Below are 13,354 nucleotides of genomic sequence, written 5' to 3' on the forward strand. Positions count from 1 at the left end.
TAAATAAATGAACTATACCATTACTCTATTATTTATTTATTTATTTATTTATTTATTTATTTATTTATTATGTATACAATATTCTTTCTGTTTGTATGCCTGAAGGCCGGAAGAGGGCACCAGGCCTCATTACAGATGGTTGTGAGCCACCATGTGGTTGCTGGGAATTGAACTCAGGACCTTTGGAAGAGCAGGCAATGCTCTTAAGCGCTGAGCCATCTCTCCAGCCCCCCATTACTCTGTTTTTATGTGTATGAGTGTTTTGTCTGCATGCATGTATGTCTGTGTACCACTTTATGTCTGGTGCCCACGGAGACCAGAAAAGGGTGTCAGATCCCCTGACACTGGAGTTACAGACAGTTGTGAGGTACCATTTGGGAGCTGGGAATTGAACCCAGGTCCTCTGGAAGAAGACCCAGAGCTCTTATCCATAGAGTCAGCTAAGAGGTTGCCCAGGCCTATTGTTTTTGAGACGGTATCCCATGTATCCCCAACTGACCTGGTAGTCATCCTGTAGTCCAGGATGGCTTCAAACTCATGGCAATCCTTCTGCCTCGGCCTCCTGAGTGATGGGATTATAAGTGCACCACCACGCCTGGCTTTTTGTGGTGTCTCTTGAGCTGGTGAGTCTGCCTGTTGCTTCTTTACACCTGCTTCCAGGCTACCTCTGCCCTAGCCCTGATCCTGCAGTCACACCATGATCAGACAAGATCGGGCACATTCAGGGTGGTATGGCTGTAGACATATCACATCATGATAACAGTCTTACCCGCCCCCATTTTTTGTTGTTGTTGTCGTTTTTGGTCTTTTTGTTTGTTTGTTTTGTTTTGTTTTTTCCAAGACGGGTTTTCTCTGTGTAACAGCCCTGGCTATCCTGAAACTACCTGTGTAGACCAGGCTGGCCTCGAACTCACAGAGACCCACCTGTCTCTGCCTCCTGAGTGCTGGGATTAAAGGAGCGTGCCACCACACCTGGCTATCCTCCCCACTCTTTACCCCAAACTGTGAGCAGTAGCCACCTCTTACCTGGTTCTAGATCGAAAAGTGAGATGTTCAAATACATTGACCCGATATTGGGTCAAAATGATAGATGGTGTTTTATTGAACTCCCTGACAGCTGCGGGAGTCTGCTGGTCCCATTTTCTCCATGGCAAGACTGAGGCACTTGCCTAGGGTATGTGGCCAGGCAGGGGGAGACTTTGACTTGCTGCTGGGCATGCTTGCTGCCCCAATAAACAAAATGACATTCACAGACCTAGTAGGGGCCCTTCTGCCCATTGCAGGAGAATGGAAAACCAAGTCTTTGGTGCTTAGAGACAGCGTCACAGGGTGTAGCTGTAGCAATGACTTGATATTCTAGAACAGCCTCTGTGGTTTTTTGGTTTTGGTCTTTTGAGATGGGTCTCCCTATGTGGCCTAAATTGCCCCCAAACTCCTAATCCTCTCACCTTGACCTCATGAGTGCTGGGATTATGGGTATGTGCCAGCCTCTAAAAGGTTTTTGTGGTTGTTGTTGTTTTAATTCTTCTGGGATAGAAGTTCGTTTCCCTCTGGTCCCATAGAAAACACTGGCAGCAAGGACCTGGGGTTGGTGGCACATTTTTGTCCTGTCGCCTAGGCTGTGTTGAGAAGCCATGGTGAAGGCTAGTTGTGCTGACTCCTTCCTGCTCACCACCTAGGTGAAGAGTGGCTGGTCAGGTCTGTGGGTGCTTACCTCCCGGCTGTGTTCGAAGAGGTGCTGGATCTGGTGGACGCTGTGATCCTTACAGAGAAGGTCTGTGCTCTGGGTGTGGGTGAGGGAGTTGGCTAGGTGGTGCTCAGAGAGGCAGACAGTGTGCAAGGAAGGGAGAAGCAGCATTCTTTAGGTCACAGGGGGGAAAAAAAGATCAGGTCTCCAGAGGACAGCCCTGGAGTACCCTTCAGTGGTAGGAATTGTCCCTGGGAACTGGGATCAGTTAGCAGCCTGTGGTGTTCCCAGATCCACAAATACCCTGTGTTTCCTCCTGCAGACAGCCCTGCACCTCCGGGCCAGGCAGAACTTCAAAGACCTTCGGGGAGTGGCCCACCGTACTGGGGAGGAGTGGTTAGTGACAGTCCAGGACACAGAAGCCCATGTGCCAGATGTCCATGAGGAGGTGCTGGGGGTCGTACCTATCACCACTCTAGGACCTCGACATTACTGTGTCATCCTTGACCCAATGGGACCAGATGGCAAGAACCAGCTGGGACAGAAGCGTGTTGTCAAGGTAAGCGACAAGACCCTCGAGCGACAAGAGGCCTTCTCATCCGCCTCCCTTCACTTCTCCTGAACAGCACACACTTCTAGAAACACCTTTGTTGTAAGGAGGCTGCTTGTTCATTTCCTGGCCATCCAGACTCCTGAAATAATCATACAGAAAACTATAGTATTTAAGTTGCTGCTTGGCCAATCACTTAAGTGTATTGCTAACTAGCGCTTTCATCTTAATTTAACCCATTTCCATTATTTTATATTTTACGACGAGACTCATGGCCAACCAGCTGGCAGCTCGCATCTTTCCCCTCTTGTGGCTACATGGTGTCCATCTTCTTTCTCCCAGCATTCAGTTTAGTCCCCCCCCATCTCTATTCTGCCCTGTGCAGGCCCAGGACAGCTTCTTTATTCATTAACCAATAAAAGCAGCACACAGACAGAAGGACCTCCCACACCACAGCTTCAGTGCTTTTGTACGCTTGGTTAATATTCCTGACTTACTGTCCTATTTGGTTCCCCTAGTGACCTGGGTTTCCTCTCCAGACCTTATGTACCTGTTACTGTTTCTGGGAACTTCTGCCCTGCCTGAAGTTCCTGGAATTTGCTCCTCAATGTTCCAGAACTTTTGTCTTCTGTATAGGACAAATCTCACAACTTCCCCACTCTCTGCCCTCCTCTCCATTCCTCTCCTCTCCCCTGTCCTCCCCTTCCTTGCCCTCCCCTCCCCTCCTCTCTCTTGTCCTCCCCTTCCCTCCCCTCCCCTCTCCTGCCCTCCCCTGCCTCCTGCGGGAGCTTAACTGGCTACCTCTCTCTGCAAAGGCAGGGACTTAGACAGTTCAGGGCTATGTGGATGAGATTTCTGCAGAAGTTACTCAACTAGACTATTGTCACAGCGCCTTGGAGATAATATGAAAGCAAAGCCAGAAACTAGTTGTGTTTCGATGGACTGGGGGGCAGGCGGTTAAGGCAGAAGGATCAGGAGTTCAAGACCCATCCTGGGTCACCCTAGATACATGAGAAAATGTCTTAAAAAAGAAAGAAAGGAAGGGAGGGAGGGAGGGAGGGAGGGAGGGAGGGAGGGAGGGAGGGAGGGAGGGAGGGACAGGGGAGGTAGTGGAAGTCAAAACAACCGTTGTGGAACATGGTGGTACACACTCTTAATCCCAGCACTCGGGAGGCAGAGACAGGCCAGTCTCTGTGAAAACAGCCCAATGCCTATCACTGATGGATGGACTTTTAAAAGGTGGCGTATCAATATGGTGGAATGTTAAAAGAAGTAGTTCTTTATACCACAACAGACAAAGACTGAAGACACAGCTAAGTGAAAGAAAGCAGATGCGAAAGACTAGCTACTGTATTATTCTATATATGTGAACTGTCCAGAGCATGTAAATCCAGAGGCTCAGGCAGTAGATTGGGGGTTGGTGGAGTGGTTTCTTCCCAAGGTGATATAAATATTCTAGACAGGGCTGGAGAGATGGCTCAATGGTTAAGAGCACTGACTGCTCTTCCAAAGGTCCTGAGTTCAATTCCCAGCACCCACATGGTGGCTCACAACCATCTGTAATGAGATTTGGTGCCCTCTTCTGGCCTGCAAGCAGATATGCAGGCAAAACACTGTATACATAATAAATAAATAAATCTTTAAAAAAAAATATTCTAGACGGATGCAGTCGAGACAGGCGAGTGATTCTGAATCTCCTCACGTGAACTGCTTACTCTCAATACTTAAACTTGTGGATTATATTGCAATAGAAACACAGCTCAGCTGGTAACCTGCTTGCCGTGCAAACATGAGGACCCGAGTTCAGTGCCTACTTCCCATGTTTTAAAAAGCTGGGTATAGTGGCATGCACTTATCGCAGGGCTGGGGCTTAGAGCCAGGAGACCTGTGAGGCTTGCTGCCCAGCCAGCCTGGTCTAGTCGTTGAACTGCAGGTTCCAGTGAGGGACCCTGTCTCAGAAAACCAGGTGAGGCTGGCTGCAAGGGAGGTCAGTGGGTAAAGATGCCTCCAGCCGAGACTAATGATTCAAGTTCATTTCCCACAACCCGTTTGATAGACTGGGAAAACTGACTCCTGCAAACTGAACTTTGACCTCTATGTGTGTGCCATTGTATGCAGGTGTACATGTGTGTGCACACACACATACAAAATATTATTAATGGGGATAAAGTAATTTAAACATCAATTTTTTAAAAAATTAACTGGCTTCTGAGGAGTGGCATCTAAGGTTGACCTCTGACCTTCACTCATAGCCACGCACCCACACCCACACATACATATACCCACCTACACACACACACACACAACACAGTGTTCTTTATCCACAAGCCCCACATCTACAATTAAACCAACAGCAGATCAAATTTTTTTAAGAAAAATGGCATCTGAACAGAAAATATGTAGCTTTTATTATTTTTCCTAGTACAGCCTTTACATGGTATTTTGTATTACCAGTAATCTACTTATGATTTATGACTTAAAGCTCACAGGAGGTTGTCTGGGCTACATCCATAAGGGACTTAAGTACCAATTTGGGGTTTTTAGGTGACAAGTTCTAGAACCCATTATCCCAAGACAAAGAGAGAAGTCTAAATATTTCTTTAAAATATAAGCTGAACCAGGTGGTGGCGGCACACGCCTTTAATCCCAGCACTCAGGAGACAGGATCTGTGAGCTCAAGGCCAACCTGATCTACAAGAGCTAGTTCCAGGACAGCCAGAGCTACACAGCTAAACCCTGTCAAACCCTGTCTCAAAAAACAAAAAGAAAAAAAAAAAAAAAAAACCATATATATATATATGATGAGTCAGGTGTGGCACACACCTGTAACACTCAAGAAGCTGAGGCAGGAGAACTGTGAATTTGAGGCCAACCCGACCTACACAGCAAGACCCCGTCTCAAAGAAGGGGAGAGAAAAAGGCTAGTGAAGTGTGTATCTGCTGTCCCACCCCTTTGGGAGCCTGATACAAGAGTCTAGAAGTCCAAAGCCAGTCTGGGAAACATGGCTAGGTCCCACATCACTGACACCACCACCAAACACCATAGGTGGCAGGTCAGATTTGACCCTATGACCAAAGTTTTCCTACCTTCAAATTCCACCATATCAAGAAAACAGACCATGGAGAAATGAAAAGCAGCAGTAGGCTAAATATATATCATTTCTTTGCGGACATTTTATATTCTTCGGGGATTTTTTGGTTTGGCTTTTGTGACAGGGCTCTTGCTTTGTCACCCAGACTGGCCTTGGATTCAGGATGATCCTTCTTTACTTTCCCAAGTGTGGAGATTACAGACGTGGGCACTGCGCTCAGTTTAGGGAAAAATCTCATCTGTTTAACCCGAGGACCTAGGTCTCGACTGTCTACAGATTTGACCAGGTGATCTGCCGGCATTCATCCGGACAGACAAACAGACAGGGACTATGATGGGGTTGTGCTTTGCACTTCTGTCTTCAACACAAGCCCGACACAGCATGTGGGAGCTAGTGCCACCAGAAGACCTGGCTCAAAGTCGTGCAGAGGTGGCAAGCCAGAAGACCGTATCAAAGCAGCGTGGTTCTGCTATAGCCGGAATGCACCATGTCCTAACCTCCCCTCTCTCCCACTAGGGAGAGAAGTCCTTTTTCCTGCAGCCAGGGGAGAGGCTGGAAAGAGGCATCCAGGACGTGTATGTGCTGTCAGAGCAACAGGGGCTGCTGCTGAGGGCACTGCAGCCCCTGGAGGAGGAGGAGGACGAGGAGAAGGTCTCCCACCAAGCCGGAGACCGCTGGCTCATCCGCGGGCCCCTGGAGTATGTGCCCTCTGCGAAAGTGGAGGTGGTGGAGGAGCGCCAGGCCATCCCTCTGGACCTAAATGAGGGCATCTATGTGCAAGATGTCAAGACCGGGAAGGTACCAGCTGGGGGATGGGAGGTGCCAGCTGTGTGCCTTCCTCGGGGCCAGCAGGTGCCGCTGATGGGAAGAGGCAGGTTGGGGGAAGGCGCCACGGCACACGCAGCAGCTGCCAGGTGGCTGTCTGGCAGATGCCAGGCCTTTTCATGCTCCATTTGCCATCTCTGTGCTAAATATCTAGTTCTACATTTCAGAGCCTCCAGCTGGGAGAATGAACTAGGCTTTAGGACCAGGGTTCCGCCCTCCTACAGATGTGGACCTAGCACAGAATTCTCACTGAAACATGGCCCACGTCTCGGTAGACTCTCCTTTTGCTGCTTCACCTAAAACTTTGACCTCAGTTTGGCTGAGGACTACATTGCCAGCCTCTTTCCCTGAGAATCTAACGAGGAACAATTCAGCGGCCAAGCCGGTGTTAGTGTGTATGAGGTGCTCCCTAGGGTCCCATCTGTGACCGTGATGCCCACCATCCTGCTCCATTAAGGAAAATCCTAGAAATAATATCAAGCACTTACTACATACCAAGTGCTGTTCTTTGAACTGGCCTTGTGGACCCTCCTCATTGTCTATCCCCCAGATGGCCCATTATGCAGATGAGGAAAGTAAAGCATGGGCAGAGCTTGAGAAAACACCCAGCAGATGGCAACCAAGCCTGTAGAGACCGCCTTTAGCCAGGATACAGTGCTGCCCCTGGGCAGGATCCGCTCAGGACAGCTAGGGGTGACGTTCTCTCTCCTATCCTCTCTGAAAACACCTTCCCTAGGTGCGGGCTGTGATTGGAAGCACCTACATGCTGACCCAGGACGAAGTCCTATGGGAAAAGGAGCTGCCTCCCGGGGTGGAGGAGCTGCTGAACTTGGGGCATGACCCTCTGGCAGACAGGGGTCAGAAGGCCACAGGCAAGACCCTTAAGCCCTCCGCTCCAAGGAACAAGACCCGAGTGGTCAGCTACCGTGTCCCACACAATGCAGCCGTGCAGGTGTACGACTACAGAGCCAAGAGAGCCCGGTGAGCCAGTGGAAGGCCTCTGCGGGGTCCTCCGGGATGCTCTCGGGGAGTCTGACCTCCGCCTCTCTCTGCAGCGTGGTCTTTGGGCCTGAGCTAGTGTCCCTGGATCCCGAGGAGCAGTTCACAGTGTTGTCCCTGTCTGCCGGGCGGCCCAAGCGTCCCCACGCTCGCCGCGCTCTCTGCTTGCTGCTGGGACCCGACTTCTTCACTGACGTCATCACCATTGAGACAGCGGATCATGCCCGGCTGCAGCTGCAACTTGCCTACAACTGGTGAGACCGCGGACCCAGGGGGCAGCCTCAGGAACAGGGAGGGACAGAAGGCAGCCCTTGATGCCCTAGGACCAGAAGGAAGCTGGGAGTTTCGAAAATATGGGGAGCATATGGCCTACCCTTCTAGATGAAGACTTCAGGGCCCCAGTAAAGGGGAACTACCCAACCACACCTCTATCTTTTATCAGTGCAAGCTGTTTTTTGATTCTGTCTATCTATGTATCTATCTATCTATCCATCCATCCATCCATCCATCCATCCATCCATCCATCTTTGAGACAAGGTTTCTCTATCCTGGAACTCATAAATAGAAATAGACCAGGGTGGCTTCAAACTAACAGAGATCGGCCTGCCTCTGCCTCCCTGGGGCTGGGACTCAAATCATGCATCACCACTCCCAACTTCTGCAAGATTTTTTAAAAGAATAGTTTTTTTTGTTTTTGTTTTTTAAAACAACCAATGGATGTGAGCAGTGTGAACATGTAGCCAGAACACACTCAGGAGGCAGAAGCAGGGGATCGGGTATTCCAGGCCAGTGTCAGTGAAAGAGCTCAAAGCCACCCTGCGTCTCCTGTGTGAGGGCCTGTCACCGGAAGTCACCTGGAGAAATGGTGTTCTCCAGTGTCTGGTGAACAGCTAGCACCGTGACCAAGGCAGATAGGATGCCTGCCTAGTGACAGTTAAGAGCACAGATCCTAGAGCTATCCTGCATGATAAAAGTTTTGGCTTGCTACTTATGGTGTGACCTTGAATTTAATACCTCTAACCCTTCACTTGCTCTTCTGTAAAATGGGAGAGCAGACGTCTCCACTGTAGGGACTCTGAGGATTTAGCAGGAGCATAGGTGCTTGCTGGGCACAAACTCACATCTCCCTTGTAGGAGCTGCTGCTGTTCAGCCCCAGAGGATGGGTGCTGAAACCCTGCTCAGAAAGGGTATCATTTCTTGTGGGATAATAGCTTCCCCTCTCTGGGTCTCCTTGTTCACAGGCACTTTGAGCTGAAGGACCGGAATGACCCTGTAGAGACAGCGAAGCTTTTCTCCGTGCCTGACTTTGTGGGTGACGCGTGCAAGGCCATTGCATCCCGAGTCCGAGGGGCTGTAGCTTCTGTCACCTTTGATGACTTCCATAAGAACTCAGCTCGCATCATTCGCATGGCTGTTTTTGGCTTTGAGACATCCGAAGACACGGGTCCTGATGGCACCCTCCTGCCCCGCGCTCGTGACCGGGCGGTCTTTCCCCAGAACGGGCTGGTGGTCAGCAGTGTGGATGTGCAGTCTGTGGAGCCAGTGGACCAGAGGACGCGGGACGCCCTTCAGCGCAGTGTCCAGCTGGCCATTGAAATCACCACCAACTCCCAGGAGGCAGCAGCCAAGTGAGTGGTGCAGGGAGCCAGGGGAAACATCTCACTGGTGCCGTGACCCGAATACGGTGGCATTCACAATGGTCTGCTTGCTGCCATCTGTCCCCAAGGGTCTATTCTCTCCTCAGCATAACTATTAAAACAGGAAGACATTCCTGCTCCTATGGCGTCCCACTCTTTCCAGGGCCCTCCAGGCTCTCCAGGAGAATTTGGCCTCCCTGTCCTCAGCCTTCAGCTTGGTCCCTCCTTGGACCTTTGGAACTTCTTTCTGAGTGTACTTTTTCAGCCCCAAGGTCACCTCCTTGGAGAGCCCCTACTTTCTCTTGCAACTATTTTAGTGGCCTCTTTCTCCACTCATCCACTTGCTCATCACTGTCTGAGGGCATCCTCGCCTGTTTTCTTCCTATGGGAGAGTCCTTCCAGGGGAAGCAGAAGCATCAGGCAGGCCTGTCTTCCGCAGGCCTAGAGCCACACCATGGCCACTTGCCGTTTGCTCATTGTTCTGGGCCCAGGTGCATGTTGGGTGCTGGGGAAGGGGAAAGGTCAGTCTCCACGCCAGGTGCTCCTTTCTCAGCTCTGGCCCCGCATTAGCATCTCATCTGCTCCTCTTCTTACCCAGGCATGAGGCTCAGAGACTGGAGCAGGAAGCCCGTGGCCGGCTTGAGAGGCAGAAGATCCTGGACCAGTCAGAAGCTGAAAAAGCCCGCAAGGAACTCTTGGAGCTTGAGGCTATGAGGTGGGTGGAGAAACAGAAGTGGAAAGACTGAGCAGTCTGAGGGTCTTGGCAAAGCTGCCGGCTCAGAGGTGGGAGAGAGAGGCAGGCAGAGCATGCCTCCAGGCAGAAATCAAGACTCCAGAAGGGCGGAGGATATGGCTTAGTGGTAGAGCCCTTGCCTGTCACGTACAAAGCCCTGGGCTTCATCCCCCGTACTGGAAGAAAATTGAAACATATGGTCAGCAGGACGACACACTGGGTAAAGGCACCTGCTGCCAAGTCTGAGGACCTGGGTTCCCGGGACCCTCATAGTGGACGGACAGAACTGATTCTCACAAGTTGTCCTCTGACCTTCATACCTGTGTCATGAGGTCCCCCTCAAGTCCCTGAGTGGGTGGGCTTCTCTTCTAGACCTTCCCCAACTCTTCCCCCTGCAGCATGGCTGTGGAAAGCACGGGAAATGCCAAGGCAGAGGCCGAGTCCCGTGCGGAGGCTGCCCGGATCGAAGGAGAAGGTTCTGTGCTGCAGGCCAAGCTAAAGGCAGAGGCGTTAGCCATTGAGACTGTGAGTTCAGGCTGCTGTTGGAAGGGTGCCATTGGGCCTGGAAGAGGCCAGTTCATCAAAGGCCCTGAAACCCAGTGGGATACTGAGTAGGTAGCCGGACACAAAGCGGGCGGCCCAAGCCTCCAGTGGTCTGCAGGGACTTCTGCCCTGTAGCTGTGTGCATTCCCAGAAGGGGATTACAACCATTCCACAGACAGCGCTGAATGCTGCCCTTTGTTGTGTGTTTTACATCCATGACCTCATTTCATGCTTGAGGTACATGTCACCTCCATTTTACCCTGAGGCTTGACTTCGGGGAGTCCTTCCTAAGAGTCATTAGCTAAACAGTGGCATGACTGAGGTTTGCACCTGCCATTCCCTTCTGCCTCGGTTCCCTCCGGACTGGGGCTTGGGGGACTTGCTGGACAGTTCCTGGGCTACATGACCTCAAGCTAGCCTGGTCTCCCCCTTCCAGGAAGCTGAGCTGGAGCGAGTAAAGAAAGTACGAGAGCTGGAATTGGTCTACGCCCGGGCCCAGCTGGAACTGGAAGTGAGCAAGGCGCAGCAGCTGGCAGATGTGGAGGCAAAGAAGTTCAAGGAGATGACGGGGGCTCTGGGCCCCAGCACCATCAAGGACCTGGCTGTGGCTGGGCCAGAGATGCAGGTGAGAACAGAGACACAGGAGGGGGTGGGTGTTTGCCTTGGAGCCGAGAAGGCAAAAGACAAGCACATTTGGGGTAATGTTGGTGGACGGAAAGGGGTTTGTTTGGGAGCGAGCTGTTCCTGTCACCTGTCACTGACACTGAGTGCCATTCCATCACCAGGCACTGTCCTGGACCCTGCAGAGCTAGCATTGTGAAGGGGACAGTACAGGGTGAGACTTCAGATCCTCAGAGAACGTCAAGGAGGGTGATGCAATGAAGGGGATGGTGGCTCTTCAAAAACTACTTGGTTCACAAGGGCCGCTCTGAAGGCTGGCCCCCTAGGGAGGAGGCAGCTGAGATAAAGAGCCAGTTTCTGAGGTGTCTTCGTGCCTGACTTTCTCCTCCCACCCCGCAGGTGAAACTTCTTCAGTCGCTGGGCCTGAAATCCACTCTCATCACAGACGGCTCTTCTCCCATCAACCTCTTCAACACAGCCTTTGGGCTGCTGGGGCTGGGGTCTGATGGTCAGCCACCAGCGCAAAAGTGACGTGGCATGCAGGCCCAGCTGGAGAAGGCTGCCCCTTGCCAGGCCCTCCTGCTCCAGGCCCTTTGAAGCAGCCACACTGTGCCTTAGGTCAACACTAACTGTCCCAACAATGGATAAAATAAAATGATCATTTTGGAAATTATTTTTTCTATCACCTCTAGCCTGGGCGATAAGGGAGCTTACTGGCCAAGAGAAGATGCCCCTCAAATCTTGATATAATTACCGGAGACTGTGCTGGTCTCCAAGGAAACAGGGGGAAAACTAGCCTGAAGCTACAATGTTAAGGATGCAACCCCAAAGCCTTCCAAGCCTGCTGTCCACAGACTGTAGACCACGGCTTTCTAGAACCCAGGTAGGGGAGGGTGGTGCTGTGTAGGAGAATTCTGTCGGACCAGGACAAACTGGGACCACTCCTGCACATGTACCCGTTTGCAGTGGTCCTTCCACGAATCCTGGCCATTCACTGAGTCTCCCTCGGGCTGCAGAGCCTGCCTCGGGCGCAGAGCCTGCCCAGCCTGCCCCTGGAGACTCTCCTTTGGCGCCACCTGCCGGCCTCACCTTGTAGCGCCTGTAGCGCCGGCAGATGTGCCAGGCTACACCAGGCATCTGTGTACTTGTTCCCGCCTAGATACGGCTATTAAACAGGGGAAGAGGACCCCGCTACAGACAACAGGGTCTAGAGCACACTCTGAAGCCTCTGGTCTGGGCTCTTAAGGAGCGTTAGGGTGCCCTCTTTCCTATCTGCCCCCCAAACTTTATCTAAACTTGTGAAGGGCTTTTATTTGGTGAAGCGATGTGGGCTCTGTTTGGAAATACCAGTGGGGGCTCCAGGCGTGCCGGTTTTATGCCAGGTGGGGTTTTAGATGTCAGGCCTGCCCCGTCACCACTGTGGAAGTCAAATGATCCGAGAGTAGAGAGAAAACTTTGTCCCCATTTCCTGTGTGGCTCTGAAGGGGACTCAGCCTCTCTCATCTCCTCCCACTTGTGAAATGGGCCCGTGGTTTCCCAGTTAAGCAAGGTTAGCGGTATTGTTTTTGTTCCTTTTTCCTCACAGAGCCTCCTCTCACGAGTCTTGCTTCTTCCCCAGGTGGCTTCTGAGGTGCATTTGTGTGGTTAGTATCTCTGTTAAAGCCTGAAGTTGATGAGGCCAAGGGTCTGTCTGTAATAACCCTAGCTCTGGGCCATTCTGGCTTGGCTGTGTGTGAATCCCTAGCCCCGCCCTCCCCAAGCTTTTCCTCAGAACTAATTAATTTAAGGTTCTTCAGCTGGTACCTGCTGTCTGTTCCGTGTTGTGTGTTACCGCGGGCTTCCGGGGATTACCACGGGCCTCCGGGGACCAGTGAGCTTGTACACGGCAGTGTTTCTTCAGGCCTCAGCTATCGGCTCCCAAAGCTGTCCTTTGAATGTGCAGCACCTTGGAGAACTTCACCTGTTCATTGCCTCTGTCCCTCCAAGTCACCAATCAAAATCTGTGACTCCCTTCTCTTCCCCGCCCTTGTGATGTTTATGGGAAAAGACCCTCTGTACCTTCTCCCCATGGTAGAGTGTTAGGAAGGACCCTCACTGCAAATGCACCATCGCTAAATGATACCCCAGCATTTCCTTCCTCCTTTCCCTTCCTCGATCCCTTTCTCTCCCCACCATCCTGCCCCCCTCTCCTTTTTTTTTTTTTGTTTGTTCATTTTTTGTTTTGTTTTGTTTTTCGAGACAGGGTTTCTCTGTGTATTTTTGGCTGTACTGGAACTCACTCTGTAGATCAGGTTGGCCTCACAGAGATCTGCCTGCCTCTGCCACCATCACCTGGCTCCTTTCTTTCTTTGAGACAGGGTCTGACCATGAACTCACAGTCCTCCAGTCTCACTGTCCAGAGTGTTAAGATCACTGGCATGTGTCACCTGCTGTCCCCCAGCTCCCCCTTCCCTGTGTAACCCCGGATCAGAGGCTTGCTGCTGAGGGAGACCCCCGCACGTGACCATTCCCATTTTAGACTGCAGTCACAGCCCCCAGGGAGGCCTGTCCCCCATCCCCAACTATCTTCTCCTAGCTGCCGTCCCTTCAGAACAACTATTCATGCCTCCTCTTCTCACCTCCTCCTCCCCTGCCCACTCTTTCTCACCTCTCTGAAGAAAATAGAA

At 51.5% G+C, this 13,354-nt stretch overlaps 1 protein-coding gene across 2 annotated transcripts in view; it reads left to right on the top strand.

The window, feature by feature from the left end:
- Mvp (major vault protein) overlaps window positions 1-11,320 on the top strand; it is a 30,289-nt gene extending 18,969 nt beyond the window's left edge. For both annotated transcript variants that reach the window (XM_057779674.1, XM_057779675.1), the window contains exons 6-15: window positions 1,680-1,774; window positions 2,010-2,246; window positions 5,846-6,127; window positions 6,891-7,135; window positions 7,210-7,407; window positions 8,396-8,782; window positions 9,390-9,506; window positions 9,923-10,049; window positions 10,504-10,692; window positions 11,088-11,320. In XM_057779674.1, coding sequence (XP_057635657.1) covers window positions 1,680-1,774; window positions 2,010-2,246; window positions 5,846-6,127; window positions 6,891-7,135; window positions 7,210-7,407; window positions 8,396-8,782; window positions 9,390-9,506; window positions 9,923-10,049; window positions 10,504-10,692; window positions 11,088-11,219 — 2,009 coding nt within the window. In that variant the 3' untranslated portion in view covers window positions 11,220-11,320. The remainder of the gene's footprint in view (window positions 1-1,679; window positions 1,775-2,009; window positions 2,247-5,845; window positions 6,128-6,890; window positions 7,136-7,209; window positions 7,408-8,395; window positions 8,783-9,389; window positions 9,507-9,922; window positions 10,050-10,503; window positions 10,693-11,087) is intronic.
- The last annotated feature ends 2,034 nt before the right edge of the window (window positions 11,321-13,354 follow it).

This window comes from Chionomys nivalis, chromosome 8 (assembly GCF_950005125.1).
Source record: "Chionomys nivalis chromosome 8, mChiNiv1.1, whole genome shotgun sequence".
NCBI lineage: Eukaryota > Metazoa > Chordata > Mammalia > Rodentia > Cricetidae > Chionomys > Chionomys nivalis.